The 17,766-nt window shown below is 42.4% G+C and overlaps 1 protein-coding gene across 1 annotated transcript in view; it reads right to left on the reverse strand.

Annotated features, from left to right (window-relative positions):
• The window catches only part of LOC140487660 (2'-5'-oligoadenylate synthase 3-like), a 45,766-nt gene that overhangs the window by 18,417 nt on the left and 9,583 nt on the right, over positions 1-17,766 (reverse strand). Inside the window, exons 6-11 of the mRNA XM_072586943.1 lie at positions 16,748-17,207; positions 9,052-9,194; positions 8,653-8,934; positions 6,441-6,729; positions 1,190-1,206; positions 410-586 (exon numbers count right to left, since the gene is read on the reverse strand). Coding sequence (XP_072443044.1) covers positions 410-586; positions 1,190-1,206; positions 6,441-6,729; positions 8,653-8,934; positions 9,052-9,194; positions 16,748-17,207 — 1,368 coding nt within the window. The remainder of the gene's footprint in view (positions 1-409; positions 587-1,189; positions 1,207-6,440; positions 6,730-8,652; positions 8,935-9,051; positions 9,195-16,747; positions 17,208-17,766) is intronic.

Genomic DNA, 17,766 nt, shown 5'->3' on the forward strand with positions numbered 1-17,766 from the left:
TTTTCATGATGTGTACCACTCGGAAATCTCACCTGAAAACCAATCTCCATGCACGGACCAAAACATTGAATGTTACGAGCTTACTTGGTAAGGGGAAGAGTGACCGTCGTCTTGCCGGAGGTTGATCAACATATACATTAAGTAACAAGGGATATTGAAAATGACATTGGTCTGACATGATTCTTGCTATCCTGAGCCAAGGGGAAAATGGGTGAAATAGTGACAGCCCTGCTGCTCTACTTGAGGTTGTGTAACCAAGCAACAACCAGGAACTGATTTGGTCTGAATGGCTCAGTGCCAAAGCAGAGTAATGATGTAATAAGTCACCACTGGTGCCTGGTTTATTTTCTCCTGAGGAGGTTCTTTGCAGCATTAATTCCTGAAGCATCGGATGTTCTGTTCGACTCACCTTCACTGTTTTAATGATTTTTATGGATTTGTAACCATAGAAACATCGCTCTTTTAAAAAACTGCAGATCCTGTCAATCGCCACGGCCACCTGATTCTGAAACTGTTGGTCAGGGCGAAGCTCACGAAAAATAAACATATCCAGATGTTTTGGAAGTGTCTCATATAGATCCATCCTCTGGAACATAGAAAAGTTAACATGACAGGTTAGTAATTTCACTTCAGTTCAGCAAGTCCAGGTCTGGGTCTGCACAGGGAGTTATGAGCCTTCTGTGATTCACAGCTGCTGGTCACCCTCCAGTGACTGGGCCTGACCCACATAAACATATATTTCCCTGCAGTTATCATTGGTATCCTCTCTGTCCCAGGACTAAGTCAGGGAAATGAACTTGGTTCTTCCTATTTTGTATAGTTCAGTGCCAAACTAACGTATTGACCACCTGAATCATTCAGATAGCTTTTCCAGGACCAACTCACTCACACCAATGCTCATTGGATATATTCATAAAATTTAAAAAGAAGACAAGGTGATGACACTCCATATGAGTATGTTCTAGACAACATTCAGGCTTGGGCTAATAAGTAGCAAGCCTCCTTCTCATTCCTCATATGTAACAGGCAAGGACCATCACCTTGCAGAATTGAACCATTCAATTGCATTACCATTCCTGAACCACACACTATGAACATTCTGGTGATTATCATTGACCAGAAGCTGCATTGAACCAGCCATATAAATACAGTGGCTACTAGAACAGTTCAGACGTTATGAATAACTCACCTCCAGTCTTTCCAAACCTATCAAAAAGGCACAAGTCATGAATATGATGTACTCTGCACTTGTCTGAAAGAATCAGGAGATTGGCACTATCCAAGACAAAATAGCTCACTTGTCTGTACTTCATCCACGTGCTTCAATATTCTTTCCTTCCATCACCGATGTACATTGGCAGCTGTCTGCAAGATGCACTGCTGCAGCTATCCCAAGCTCCTCCAACAGCACCTTGCAAATCTGTAACCATGGCTACCTCGAATGTCAAGGCCAGAATACTGATGGAATCACCACCACCTGGAAGCTCTTCTCCAAACTCCAGACCACCCTGACATCCTTCACTGTTTCTAGGTAAACATCCTGGAAAGTCCTCCGAATTAGGAGCAGAAAGTAACCAATTCTGACTTTTGAGTATGCCATTTTACACATTCATGATTATTCTGTTTGTGTTTCAAAGTCCACATTCCAATCTACTCTCGATAACTTTTGATTGTTTTGTCTGACAAAACTCTATTTATATCCACTTTAAAAATATTTATTGACTCCACCTTCACCACCTTTTGCTGCAGAGTTCCAAAGTTACATAACTTTTAAGAGGGAAAATATTCTCCTTTTCCTGTTGTAAAAATGCAAATCCTAAATCATTGATATGAATTGTAAAACACTGACAGTAGAAAAGGCGTTGTCCCCACTGTCAATCTGTAGAAGACCCTTGATGGATGCTTTGTTTTTTTTCACAAGCCAGCCAATTATCTATCCAGACTAGTATGTCACTCCCCACACTGTGAATTTCTACTCTGCACACTATTTTATGTGGCCCCTTGTCAAATGCCTTCCTGAAATCCAAGTATAAACCCTCAACAGGTTCACCCTTAGAATCAGCACTTTACTCCTTCACAGAATTCCAATATATTGGTTAAACCTTGCACAAAACCTGACTCTTCCAGATTACCTTGAATTTTTCAAAGTGCCCAGCTTGTTACCTCTGTCATGTTTAACTGTAACACCCGACCACAGCAGATGTCAAACGAGGTGGCCTATAATTTCCTGGTTTCTGCCTCCCTTCTTGAATAAGGTCAGAAGTCACACGCCTCCTGAGTATGGTCCAACAGGTTCATTTGCAATCACAAGCTTTCAGAGCGCTGCTCCTTCAGGGAAGCCAAAACTACATTCTTCTGAACTGAATTCTGAATTACAAGGTTTATCTCTCTGAATGTCATAAAAGCTCAGTCCTGCAAGCATTTCAACAATTAACTTTGCAGGTACTGAGGCATTTATCTGAAATCACATGCTTTCTTTAAAATGTCTGTAATTTACTGTTCCAAATAACTTTGACACCCCCGAGGGACAAGGACAGAAATCACTGGCACAGGTACTGTTCCTGGACCAAATCCCTGCCCTCTCACCTCAATAAGGGCTACCTCCAAAGCTGTGGGCCAGTCAGCTTTAAAAGTCAGCTTTCAAAATAAAAGTTCTAACGAAATTACCTCCCAATCGATTTCTCAGAGCATGTTGCCAATGGAATTATTTGCATATTTATTCACTCAGAAAAAAAAACACAGGTTGACGGAAAACGAACCCACAAGCTGCAAGGTAACTCACCTCTCACGCTGCAGAGACGAATATGAAAACCGAGATTTCGGATGTGGTAAAATATTTTTTAAACTGCAGGTGACGCAGCAAGTTTCTATTTCCCCGTCATTGCGTTGCTGAGTTCATTTTCGATTTCCACTTCTCCCTGACATTTGAGAGGCTGATGCTGCAGATTTCGCTGTGACCAGCAGATGGCGGTCCCACAACACAACGTGTTCATGTTGTATGAACGGGGAGTTCCCGACAATAACACATTGATGCAGAGAAAATGCCATTCGGGATATTGGTAAACTTTCCTTTCGAGAGTGAGGTGGACGGATAAAAGAATGATTATACTTTCAAGGCTGCTAACAATTATCTGCACTTAAGAACTCACCAGGGAGAGTGCTTGAATTAATTCAAAGTGTAGGCAGTGACACATGAAACCACTAGGCTCGCTTGCATTCCTATGAGAAGTTACCTAAAAGAATGAAGTTCTGTACAAGAATTGGATTTGTCAGGCTAATCTGAGACAAATTTACCAAGGCATTATTTCAGTAAGAGTTACGCCATAGATGAAGGTTGTGTGAAATACCAACATTGATCCTATAACGAACATAGAAAATCCTGGAGAAACTCAGCAGGCCTAGGAGCATTTTTGCAGAGAGAAAAATAGAATTAATGCATGACTGTGGTTAATGTACAAGTTAATATGTAGTGGTATGATTTCTTCAGAATTGATGTTATAGCCTAATACCAGGAGAGTGATCACCTCTCCTCCTCTCCACATTGCTTTGGCTGTTTGCAAGGCCAATTCGAGAGGTTTCTGGAGGGTCAGCTACTGGGTCAGCCAGGAAGTGAAACTTTGTGGGATTTAAACATGGTGTTTATGAAACCGAGTGTAATACTGAGATCCAATTCATTACAAACAAACTACCTTTAAAAATACCAGTCCCGCAGTGATGTAACACTGCTGACGGCCTTAAACTCGTAGCCAAACCCTCACCCCTCAGCAGGAAGAATCCCATCCATGAATGGTGCCGGACAATCTTCATGGAGTTGGAATCACATGTACATCTTGAAATGAAAGCTGGAAAAACAAATGGACAATGCCTGGGGCAGCAGAGAGTTTACCTTGCGATTCTTGGAATTTCAAAGTAAAAAATTGTGGGATGTGGCAGAAATAATGTTACTTCTGCAATTCCATTTTACAAAGTAAAATGAACTCACACCAGTGTGTAATTGTTTTAGCCACGAGCTGAGTCAACAAGAATGGAAACGATGTGGAGGAAATATATAATTGTTTTTGTATTAGTTAAAATTGTATGTCAGAATGAGACGTGACAGCAAAACAATGGTAGACATTACGGGCAAATAGATAAGTTGTTGTGAAGGGATGAAGTTAAGCTAGATACGCCTGTACAAACAGTAGGTATAAACATCTGTTTCCCACTTTTACGAAAACACAGGAACAAACCCCAATTAAAAGGGTCATAGGGCTCAGAACGGCCTCGGGAAAGGCACAGATGAAGGGGGTAGATAATGATGAAGAAAGAATATGCCTAACAATGACCTACAGCAGGATGAGGTCAAACAGCCTTGTGAGGCCAGGAATAAGCATTTTGTCACAGACAAGGCCGGATAAGGCAAGAGATAAACAGGGGTAATGGGGGCCGGTCTTAGGGAAGTGGACGATGTAAACAGGGGAGGAGCAATGTAAAACAAAAGAAATCAAATCATATAAATATTGTGTATGTGTATGGTATGTGTATGTCCTCTGCCTTATAGGCACTGGACATCTCACCCTCTTGCAAGTGTAAAAATAAAGGACACTGCTGATTCAGATCTTGTCTCAGACTGACATTATTGAAGTGATGAGCTTTGTTTCTCACAAAATGGAACAACTTTGTGCTTGATTTATATTTTCAAAAGGTCAAGAGATCTTTATAAAAAAATGGAGCTGTTTCGAGAGAGAGAGAGAGAGACAGACAGACAGACAGATAAGATGGATTGGTTCCTTTTCCTAAGATAATATAAACTTAGAAACCTTCGTCAAAATATATAAACTAACCTCGTGTGTTCAACGGTCTCCATTTTTCCAGTAACAGCAGTGGGAGGAGTGACAGCAAGGACCAGGGGCCTGCTGGGAAGGTAAGCTTAAAATTAAACTTACTTTGTGAATAGGCCGAGCATATGCTGAGCAGGAGCCGACATGGGACTGCTGAGTGAGTGCAGTAATATATCAAGGGTAAGCCGAGGGGTACAAGTCTCTGGCACAGGGCCTGTCCCTGTTGCTCAGAAGTGGGGGGGGGAAAGAGGGGCAGAGCATTAGTCATTAGGAACTCCATAGTTATGGGAAAGATAGGAGCTTCTGGGGAAACGAGTGAGACTCACGGTTGGTGTGTTGCCTCCCAGGTCCCAAGGTTCATGATGTCGTAGATTGCGTTTTCACAATCCTTGAGGGGGAGGGGGAGCAGTCCCAAGTCATGGTCCCCATAGAAACTAACATATATAGGAAAAGGGATGGGGATTGAAGGCAGAAATTCAGGGAGCCAGGGTGGAAGCTTAGAGCTAGAACAAACAGAGTTATCTCTGGTTTATTACCCATGCCAAGTGCTAGTGAGGTGAGGAATAGAGAGAGCGAGAGCGCGAGAGAGCAAAGTTGGATACATGGCTACAGGGATGATGCAGGAGGGAGGGTTTCAGATAACTGGATAATTGAATATTCTTGTACACCATTTACTGGACGTGAAGCATGCAGGTGCAGCAAGCGGTAAAGAGACAGTTGGTATATAGGTCTTCAGTGAGAGGATTAGAGTGTATAAGCAGGTGCCATTATACAATGCTTTTGTGAGACTGCACCTGGAATATTACACACAGCTCCTTATCTGAGGAAGGATGTTCTTGCTATATATAGAGTGCAGCAAAGGTTTACCAGTCTGTTTCCTGGGACAGCAGGATTGACGTTTGAGGAGAGCTTAATCAGCAAGGATTACATGCGATAAGTTGACAAGCAGGAGGGAGTGACTTCATAGAAATCTATGAAATTCTGACAGGTTGGGACAGGGCAGATGCAGGATGTTCCTGATAGCAAGGGAGTCCAGAATCAGGGATCGCAGTCCAACGGTATTTAGGACTGAGCTGAGAAGAACTTCCTTCACTCATTTGCAGTCTCTCATCATTAAGTCCTTTGCTTTTTACGAAGAATGCTTCCTGCCAAAATGGGTTCCATATTTTCCTAAATTACACTCACCATGACATGTAGGACATGTCGACCTCACCTATTGACATCACTTTGTAACCTCCATATGTCCTTACACAATTTACTTCTTACCTATATTTGAATCATCAACACATGCAGCAACTATATCTTTGGTCCCTCCAAATCATTTATATAAATTCTAAAATGTTGAACCACACTACTGATTCTGTGACAGGCCACTCATTACATTCTGCCATGCAGTAAACAACCCATTTTTATCTATGCTGTTTCCTGTTAGCTGGCCAATCTTTTAGCAATGTCAATATATTATTCTACACCATGAGCTTTATTTTCCTCATTCTTCAATCTTAATTTTCTATCTTAGAATTGTGATGAAACAATATGGATCAAAAAATTATTCTCTTCCAAACTTTTAGAATTAAAATTAAACTTGAGCTTCAGAATAGCACTGACATAAATTCTTACCTAATACATCGAAGGCTGGCAAAACATCAAAATTCACACTCCGTGAATTTTTCTTTGATTTTACTGCAAAGCTCAAAGACTTTGGAGGGATGTTGCTGTTCTTTGTAAAACTTATGCTGATATCACTGATTTCAAAGGCAATGCTCGATGCACACCGCTCCAGAATGTCCTGAATTTCTTGTAGAATTTCCTGCCTTGTATTTCTTTGCTCCTGGAAACAGCTGAGGAAGACAACAGGATCTGCATATGAACCATTCTTTAAAGCTGTTCCTTTGCCTGAAGACACTCCCTGCGAAGAAAGAATTAGACAATTATTTATAAATATTCCAATGATTAGCAAATTGACCCATTTCTGGAATTCAGGAAAGTCTTGAAGGGTGATCGAGGCATTGCAGGCTAAAAGTACCATTGTGCTTGGGGCAGAATTCATGTTGGCACAGTTTTTGCTGCTATTTCCATGATGTTTATTGTTCTCTTTTCATGAAAACACCATCACTTGATAAGTTGCAGCACCACAAGGACTTGACAATTTTAACACTTACATCTGTAATTGACAAGAGTAGTGTTGTCAAAAACAATACTTTGTCAAATCTTGGCAAAGTTGTTGTACATCAGAAGCTGATTTGAAATTAGACATCTTGATACTGGTCATGGTGACCTTTTACAATGTTTGGTGTGATTTGTTTTCTCCTCCTTTGGTTGAATCAGAGTTAATATGAATACTTGCTTGGTTGAAATTTTGGGCTCCATTCAAACATCAGAGGCAGTTTCAAAATGGCCAGGGTGCCAGTTTCCAAGCAACATTCCCATGAGACAGTTAGACTCATTGAGGGCTTTGTTAACAGGGCTATTATGGGATGGCTGGGACATGCCTGGCAGTTTCCAGTTTCCTGATGTGACTGAGAAAAGTTCAATTACCTGGAGGTGGGAGCTCAACAACTGACAGCGGGCCCAGTGCTCAATGCAGGACTATGGGTCCTCTCCCCGTTTACATCCTGCGCATGAATGCAACCAAGGAGTGAAACCCACCTCTACTCTCCCCTCACAACCCACTCCCCATCTCCCCTTCCCCACCCACAGTAACCAACAAACAACCAACCTCTCCCACTCACCATACTAACATCCTCACCATGGAACACAACATAGAACAGTACAGTACAGGCCCTTCAGCCCTCGATATTGTGCCAGCCTATTATCCTACTCTAAGATCAGACTAACCTCAATACCCACCTTCCATATGCCGATCCAAGAGTCACTTAAACATCCCTAAAGTATCTGACGCTATTACCAGTGCTGGCAGTGCATTCCATGCACCCACTCTGTGTATAATTAGAGTGTATAAGCAGGTGCCATTATACAATGCTTTTGTGAGACTGCACCTGGAATATTACACACAGCTCCTTATCTGAGGAAGGATGTTCTTGCTATATATAGAGTGCAGCAAAGGTTTACCAGTCTGTTTCCTGGGACAGCAGGATTGACGTTTGAGGAGAGCTTAATCAGCAAGGATTACATGCGATAAGTTGACAAGCAGGAGGGAGTGACTTCATAGAAATCTATGAAATTCTGACAGGTTGGGACAGGGCAGATGCAGGATGTTCCTGATAGCAAGGGAGTCCAGAATCAGGGATCGCAGTCCAACGGTATTTAGGACTGAGCTGAGAAGAACTTCCTTCACTCATTTGCAGTCTCTCATCATTAAGTCCTTTGCTTTTTACGAAGAATGCTTCCTGCCAAAATGGGTTCCATATTTTCCTAAATTACACTCACCATGACATGTAGGACATGTCGACCTCACCTATTGACATCACTTTGTAACCTCCATATGTCCTTACACAATTTACTTCTTACCTATATTTGAATCATCAACACATGCAGCAACTATATCTTTGGTCCCTCCAAATCATTTATATAAATTCTAAAATGTTGAACCACACTACTGATTCTGTGACAGGCCACTCATTACATTCTGCCATGCAGTAAACAACCCATTTTTATCTATGCTGTTTCCTGTTAGCTGGCCAATCTTTTAGCAATGTCAATATATTATTCTACACCATGAGCTTTATTTTCCTCATTCTTCAATCTTAATTTTCTATCTTAGAATTGTGATGAAACAATATGGATCAAAAAATTATTCTCTTCCAAACTTTTAGAATTAAAATTAAACTTGAGCTTCAGAATAGCACTGACATAAATTCTTACCTAATACATCGAAGGCTGGCAAAACATCAAAATTCACACTCCGTGAATTTTTCTTTGATTTTACTGCAAAGCTCAAAGACTTTGGAGGGATGTTGCTGTTCTTTGTAAAACTTATGCTGATATCACTGATTTCAAAGGCAATGCTCGATGCACACCGCTCCAGAATGTCCTGAATTTCTTGTAGAATTTCCTGCCTTGTATTTCTTTGCTCCTGGAAACAGCTGAGGAAGACAACAGGATCTGCATATGAACCATTCTTTAAAGCTGTTCCTTTGCCTGAAGACACTCCCTGCGAAGAAAGAATTAGACAATTATTTATAAATATTCCAATGATTAGCAAATTGACCCATTTCTGGAATTCAGGAAAGTCTTGAAGGGTGATCGAGGCATTGCAGGCTAAAAGTACCATTGTGCTTGGGGCAGAATTCATGTTGGCACAGTTTTTGCTGCTATTTCCATGATGTTTATTGTTCTCTTCTCTTTTCATGAAAACACCATCACTTGATAAGTCGCAGCACCACAAGGACTTGACAATTTTAACACTTACATCTGTAATTGACAAGAGTAGTGTTGTCAAAAACAATACTTTGTCAAATCTTGGCAAAGTTGTTGTACATCAGAAGCTGATTTGAAATTAGACATCTTGATACTGGTCATGGTGACCTTTTACAATGTTTGGTGTGATTTGTTTTCTCCTCCTTTGGTTGAATCAGAGTTAATATGAATACTTGCTTGGTTGAAATTTTGGGCTCCATTCAAACATCAGAGGCAGTTTCAAAATGGCCAGGGTGCCAGTTTCCAAGCAACATTCCCATGAGACAGTTAGACTCATTGAGGGCTTTGTTAACAGGGCTATTATGGGATGGCTGGGACATGCCTGGCAGTTTCCAGTTTCCTGATGTGACTGAGAAAAGTTCAATTACCTGGAGGTGGGAGCTCAACAACTGACAGCGGGCCCAGTGCTCAATGCAGGACTATGGGTCCTCTCCCCGTTTACATCCTGCGCATGAATGCAACCAAGGAGTGAAACCCACCTCTACTCTCCCCTCACAACCCACTCCCCATCTCCCCTTCCCCACCCACAGTAACCAACAAACAACCAACCTCTCCCACTCACCATACTAACATCCTCACCATGGAACACAACATAGAACAGTACAGTACAGGCCCTTCAGCCCTCGATATTGTGCCAGCCTATTATCCTACTCTAAGATCAGACTAACCTCAATACCCACCTTCCATATGCCGATCCAAGAGTCACTTAAACATCCCTAAAGTATCTGACGCTATTACCAGTGCTGGCAGTGCATTCCATGCACCCACTCTGTGTAAAGAACCTACTCTGACATCTCCCCATAACCTTTCAGTTACCTTAAAGTTATGCCTCTCAATGATAGAAATTTCCACTATGGGAAAAAGTCTTTGGGGCTATCCACTATCTATACCCCTCATCATCCTGTACACCTCTATCAAGTCATCTCTCAGCCTTCTTTGCTCCAATGAGAAAAGCCCTGGGGCCCTCAACCTTTCTTCATAAGATATGCCCTCCATTCAAGGCAGCATCCTGGTAAACCTCCTCTGCACCCTCTCTAAAGCTTCCACATCTTTCCTGTCATGAGGCAACCAGAACTGAACACGATATTCCAAGTGTGGTCTAACAAGACTCTATAGAGCTGCTGCATAACCTTGCAGCTCTTAAACTCAAGCCCCTGCTCATGAAAGCCAATCCACTATATGGCTTCTTAACAACCTTATCAACTTTGGGTGGACATGGACTCCACAGACCCTCGGTTCTTCCACACTGCCAAGAATCCTGCTTTTAACCCTATATTCTGCATTCACATTTGACCTTTCAAAGTGAGTCACTTCACACTTTTCCAGGTTGAACTCCACCCACCACTTCTCAGCCCAGCTCTGCATCCTGTCAATGTCCCATTCCAACCGATGACAGCCCTCCACACTATCCACAACTCCACCAACCTCAACGTCATCGGCAAACTTACTTACCCACTGTTACACTTAATCATCCAAACCATTTATAAAAATCACCGATAGCAGAAGTCCCAGAACTGATCCCCGTGGAATACCACTGGTCACCGAGCTCCCAGGCTGAATACTGTATCCAGCCAATTCTATATCCAGACAACCAGATTTCCTGGTATTCCGTACCTCCTTACTTTCTGAATGGGGAACCTTTATCAAATACCTTGCTAAAATCCATGTGCACCATACCCACTGCTCTACCTTCATCAACGTGTTTTGCCACATCCCCAAAAAAAATTCAGTAAGGTTTGTGAGGCACTGCCTACCCCTCACAGAGCCAGGGAGTTCTGATTAAATTAAAAAGTCAAGAAATCAATTTGTTAAGACTTTGTTGAGAGCCCAGCACGATGCTGATTTGCTCTTAGTTATTTACTCATTTCTGAAAGGAAGCTGAAAGTAATGATTTAAGAGAAATAGATTTGAAGTAAATCTTCTCTTCAGCAGCTATACATTGAAATCTGCAGCGGCTTTAAAACAAAGCATGAAGTTCCTGCTGTTTGGAGAGAAGGTAGACATCACAGTAAACTGGAAAGCTAATACTGAAATACTCAACCACATCAAAAAACAACTTCATTCTGAAACATACATAACGTTCAGAATATTATAAATAGTCATTTATGGTAAACACTATTTGTTCAGCATGCTGTGTTTAAAACAAAATAGGTTAAAGGTTCTGATAACTTTTGATCCCAGGTCGCTTGTTAAAACATCAAATCCTTGTGTGTACTGCCTTTCTCACTTCAAAAGTTAAATTCACTCAGCTCCAGATTTTCTTTAATGAAATCACCCAGCCTCCTCAGTTTAGTTCTGTATAAATTTATCCTTCCAGCTTTCACACAAACTGATGTAACCACAGCTCCATATAAACCACCCACAAACACCACCTTCAAATATTAACAGAGGTGGGAGCCCATCAACCGGTAGAGAGCACAGTAACCAGGCAGGACCATAGGCCCCTCTGTGTCCCTGTGAATGACCAGTGAGCGTAAAAAAAACACCCTTCCATGTAATGGTAAACATCTGCCCTGCACTCACTGACATCCTCATAGTGGAATCCTGATAGATTTCTATTGCAATGGTGATTCATCGTCTTTTTACTGAAACTGTGTTCCTCTCAAGCTGACAATCTTGTGGTTAAACTTTCAGACTTGATACCTGCTATCTTCCTTGCCACCTATTCACCCCACCCGACCGCCATCACCCCTCATCTGCATCTACTATTGCCTTCCCAGCTAACGTCCCCTCAACTCCACCCCCGAATTCATATTTATCTCTCAGCATTTAAACCCCCCCCCCCCCCAGCCCCATGGAGAAGATAGTGTGGGAAATGGACTGGGGGGAAGGAGACAATGACAGGTGGAGTTAGAACAGAAGAACTAGGAGCAGGAGTAGGCTGTGTGGCCCTTCGAACCTGCTCTGCCATTCAGTAAGATCATAGCTGATGGTTTTGTGGACTCAGATCCAATTACCCACATTCTCACTGTATCCCTTAATTCCTTTATTTTTGAAAAATATGTACCTTAGCTTTAAAACATTTATTGAAGTATTGCCAACTATTTTACTGGGCAAGGAATTCCATAAATTTACAACCCTCTGAGTGAAAACGTTCTTTTTCAATTGAGTCCTAAATCTGCTCTCTCTAATCTTGAGTCTATGCCTTGTTGTCCCAGTTTCATCTGCCAGTGGAAACATCCTCTCTACTTTTATCTGTTCCCTTCATAGAGATTACAGTTCGACAAAGTAATGGATAATGATCAGCTGAGGAGAATGAATAGCCACTAAGGTAGAACCAGTACCTCCCAAACCATTCACAAACTCATCATCTCTGGGGATCTCCCATCCAAAGCCTCCAACCTCATAGTCCCAGAAGCCTGCACTGCCTGGTTTTATCCTCTTATCCAAAATAGACAAACCTGACTGCCCTGGTCAAGCTATCATCTCAGCCTGCTCCTGCCCCACCAAATTTATCTCCTCAAATCTCAACACCATCCCATCTGTATTGATCCAGGAACTCCGCATATACATTCAGGACACGACCTATGGCCTCCACCTCCTTCATGACATACCTTTCTCTCCCCACCCCCATCCGTGTTCCACAGAGAGCAATCCATCCACAACTCCCTTGTTAGGTCCATACCCCAGCAACCCCTCACAACCCACCAAACCACCCTCCACATCAGGCAGCTTCCCATGCAAGAGTTGAAACTTGTGCCCACACTTGCCTCTCACCTCCAACCAAGGCCCCAAAAGAACTTCTCATATCTGGCAAATATTTTCCTACACATCCAAACACCTCATCTGCTATATGCATTGCTCTTGATGTGGTCTCCTCCACATTGAGAAGACAGGTTGCCAACTCGCGGAACATTTCAGGGAACATCTCTGAGACACGCACAACCTCATCAATCCATGGCTGACCACTTCAATTCTCCCTTCCATTCAGCCAAGGACATGCAAGTCCTGGCCTTCTCCACCGCCAAATCCAAGCCTGAAGGAAGTCCGCCCCATCTTCTGCCTTGGGACCCTTCAACCACACAGCATCAACATCGACTTCACTAGTTTCCTAATCTCTCCTTCCTCTACCTCATCCCAGATCCAACCTTCCAACTTGGCATCGTCCTCTTGAACTATCCTACCTGTCCATCTTCCATCCGACCTATCTGCTCCACCCTCCCATCCAACCTATCACTATCACCCACCACCTGCATCTACTTATCACCTTCCCAGCTACCTTCCCCCGACCCCAACCCTCTGATTTATCTCACAGCACGCCCCCCCACATTCCTGATGAAGGGCTTAGCCCGAAACGTCAACTCTCCTGCTCCTCGGATGCTACCTGACCTGCTGTGCTTTTCCAGCGCCACACCTTTGTGCCATATGCATTGTGTCTAACAACAGACCATGTGATAACAAAGCCTGGTGTGTTTGGGATAAGAATACGGAAGAAGATGCCTTAAGTCCTAAACTTATTGAACTTGAAATTGACTCCAGAAGGCGGTAGAATTCCCAAGTGGAAAATAAGGTGCTGATCTTCTAGCTTGCGCTGAGTTTCACAGGAGCACTGCAGTACGCCTATTGGCCAGAGAACAAGGTGGTGTGTTGAAGTGTCAGGCAACTGGAAGCTCAAGGTCTTTTTTGCGGACAGAAGGTAGGCGTTCTGCAAAACGGTCACCCAGTCTACCCTACATGGAATGGAATGAGAAGCAGAGTGTGACAATGTACAGACAATGACAGAACGCCCCTGGTGCTCACCTTCTACCCTACCAACCTTTGCATAAACCAAATCATCCGCCAACATTTCTGCCACCTCCAAACTGACCCCACCACCAGGGATATATTTCCCTCCCCACCCCTTTCTGCCTTCTGCAAAGACCATTCCCTCCGTGACTACTTGGTCAGGTCCACGCACCCCCCCCCCCCGACCCCTACAACCCACCCTCCCGTCCTGGTACCTTCCCCTGCCACCGCAGGAATTGCAAAACCTACACCCACACCTCCTCCCTCACCTCCATCCAAGGCCCTAAAGGAGACTTCCACATCCATCAATGTTTTACCTGCACATCCACCAATATCATTTATTGTATCCGTTGTTCCCGATGCGGTCTCCTCTACATTGCGGAGACTGGATGCCTCCTAGCAGAGCGCTTTAGGGGACATCTCTAGGACACCCACACCAATCAACCACACCGCCCCGTGGCCCAACATTTCAACACCCCCTCCCACTCTGCCGAGGACATGGAGGTCCTGAGCCTCCTTCACTTCTGCTCCCTCACCGCCTGATGCCTGGAGGAAGAATGCCTCATCTTCTGCCTCAGAACACTTCAGCCCCAGGGCATCAATGTGGACTTCAACAATTTCCTCATTTCTCCTTCCCCCACCTCACCCCAGATCCAAACTTCCAGCTCAGCACTGTTCCCATGACTTGTCCTACATGCCTATCTTCTTTTCCACCGATCCACTCCACCCTCCTCCCTGACCTATCACTTTAATCCCCTCCCCCACTCACCTATTGTACTCTATGCTACTTTCACCCCACCCTCACCCTCCTCTCATTTATCTCTCCATTCTTCAGGCTCTCTGCCTGTATTCCTGATGAGGGGCTTTTGCCCGAAATGTCGATTTTACTGCCCCTCGGATGCTGCCTGAACTGCTGTGCTTTTCCAGCACCAGTCTAATCCAGAATCTGGTTTCCAGCATCTGCAGTCATTGTTTTTACCTAATGTACAGACAGGTAACTAAGGGTGTTGGTTGGTTTGTAATGGATATTGGTGTCAGTCTATCCTAGAAATGGAAATAGAGATGTCGAAGAAGGGAAAGATTGAGTCAGGTGGACCAGGTGAAAGTGAGAGTGGGGTGGAAATTGGAAGTGAAATTGATAAACTTTTCCAAGTCCAGACAAGAAGGGGAAGCAGCACTGATATATCAGAGAAAGAGTTCTGGGTGAGGGCCAGCATAGGACTGGGACAAGAAATGTTCCACATACCCCACAGAGATAGGCATAACTGGGGCCCATGTGGGTAAACATGGCAATTCCTGAGGAAAGTGAGAGGAGTTAAGAGAAAACTTGCTCAGGGTGAGAACGAGCTTACCCAGGCGGAGGGTGGTAGTGGTAGAGATGGTTTGATCCTTTTTTCCCAGGAAGAAGCAGAGAGCCATGAGACCATCCTGATCTGGGATGGATGTGTAAAGGGATTGCATATCCATGGTCAAGAGAAGGTGAATGGAGTCCGTAACTGGAAATTCTGAAACTTGTGTAAAGTTTTAGAGGAATCATGGATGTAAATGGGAAGGGACTGGATAAGGGAAGGGAAAAAAGAATCGAGTTAAGGTTAGTAAGAGAAAGCAACATGACAATGAAAAGCTAGTGCTGACTAGCTGTAAACGGATTGTGATTAGGAGAGGAGTTGCCATGGACAAAAACCATTATAGGAAGGACTGATAGTTAACTGCCAAGCTTTCCTTCAATTTTAAACAAGGCAGTTTGACTCTAAACTGTCAAGAAAGTAACAAGAGAACAGCTGTCACCAATTATGTTGAGTTGAAACAGGCACAGTGTATGGACATGTTGACAGGCATCATCTGAAAGGTACTCTGAACTATTACGAAAAAGGTCTAGGAATAATATTTATTAGATTATCCGCAGATCCAGAAACAAATCTCAAATTGAATGAGTTAATGAACTGAATAACAAACTCATTATTGTCAAAGACCTTTATTTAGCAATGTTACATATTCAGTCTGTTGTGATTTTGAACAATAGATTCAATAGTCACCTCCAAAAAAGATAGAGATAATTTTTTTTTAAAAAGAAATTCGATAGGTTCTTCAAATTTCCAGATTCAAAATGATGGTCTGAATGGCTTTGCTTCAATTGTATAAATTCTATGATACAAATGACTATTGTAATAGGTAATACATACTTAACAAATAACATTCCTACCTTACTTTAATGTGTAAAACATTCCAAACAGTAAGTAAATACATAATCTATAAAGGTACATAATCATTTTAATAAACTACTGTAATTAAAAAGAGCTTATTAATTCACTGCTGCAGTTGGCAACAGAATTTGTGCAATTAAAAAAAATGCAAATGCGCGTTATTTCATTAATTTTGAGAGAAAGGCCACTTGTTGCCATCTCCAATGTCCAAAGCAGAACAGACAGGAGGAGCAAATTATTTCCAAACTACAGGCTGATCCCAAAAACCTCAGGCAGTGATTGGTCACATTAACTAACCTGGAGGAGCAGTGGAAGAAATCACATTCAAATAAGAAAATATTCCAGTCAAAGTATCATTCCCTGCAGTGATTAAAAGTAGAATATATATTTCAAAATGCACAGGGTCACCCCACTTTAAACATTACTTGAAGTCTCATCTCATTCTCAACATTAATTTCATTTTAATTTTGGTATTTTCAGATACTTATAAATCAGTGAAAAGGATTAATATGTAGTATTTATATTTACGACATGTACCAAAAAACCAATTGATAAGATGTCTCATTAAAATGTGTTTTAAACGTTTTAATATTGCAGTTGATTTTCAAGATGCCTTGCCCCCACGGAGACGCAAGTTGATGTCAATGGTACAATGTTGATCAATGCCGTAGGATTCCAGCGTGTGGCTATCTTCTAGTGTTCGTGACTGAAAGGTCAGGTAATATTGGCTTGGAGAAATGCGCTCCAGATTTTGGATCTTATTTTTCAGGCTCAAAACCTTGTCAGTCGGGGACACTTTAATTTCCAGGTTACGTCCATTTGGATGCCTTACAAATATCTCCATCGAGTTTGTCACAAGTAGGTGGAGCTTTGCTTCAAAGAATATTCCAGAATCCAATAAGGTTTTGCCACCATTCAGAATAGTTTCATTGAACATCAGGCGTTGTTGGTAAACTGGAATGCTCCAGTTTTGCTGGATATGATTCTTGATCATTAAGATGTTGGTGTCAATGTTGGCCATCAGGGGTAATGAGGAACCATTCAGGCTAATCACAGTGATTTCAAACTGTGCCTTTGGCTAAAACGGTTAAAAAAAAATTGATTTTGGGGCTGGAAAGTTGGCTGTGTTCGTTTGTTAAATACAAATACAACAATAATTATATTTTTAAATTTTACTCCCCATCCCTCCTGATTCTTGTTGTGAAGATAAATAGAACATTTGTGTCAAGCATTTTATTGTCAGTAAAGACAGAACTTTGTTCACCCCCATTTCATGAAGTCTGATCTAGTACTTACTTGATGTCCCACACTCAAAATATATGGTTAGTCGGACTCTCAACAGATTATTTGCACTTACTCTCAAGTCTGCTCTATTTTTAACAAGTCGGAATCTATCATTTATTCCCTCCTCTTTCCAATGCCTCACCAGCTTCCCTTCAAATGTATCTATACCATTTGCTTCAACCACCCCCATTGCAGGGAGTTCCACCTTCCCATCTAGTTATGCTCTTCCCCACATGAGGTAACATTGTCTTTGAATCCACTCAGTTAAAACCTGTCATTATTTTAATGATTGCTACTGCAAAATCCCCTCAGCCCTCTTTTTTTTCTTACCAACTCTTTCCTGAAATGTGTAC

This window comes from Chiloscyllium punctatum, chromosome 17, assembly GCF_047496795.1.
Source record: "Chiloscyllium punctatum isolate Juve2018m chromosome 17, sChiPun1.3, whole genome shotgun sequence".
In the NCBI taxonomy this organism is placed as follows: domain Eukaryota; kingdom Metazoa; phylum Chordata; class Chondrichthyes; order Orectolobiformes; family Hemiscylliidae; genus Chiloscyllium; species Chiloscyllium punctatum.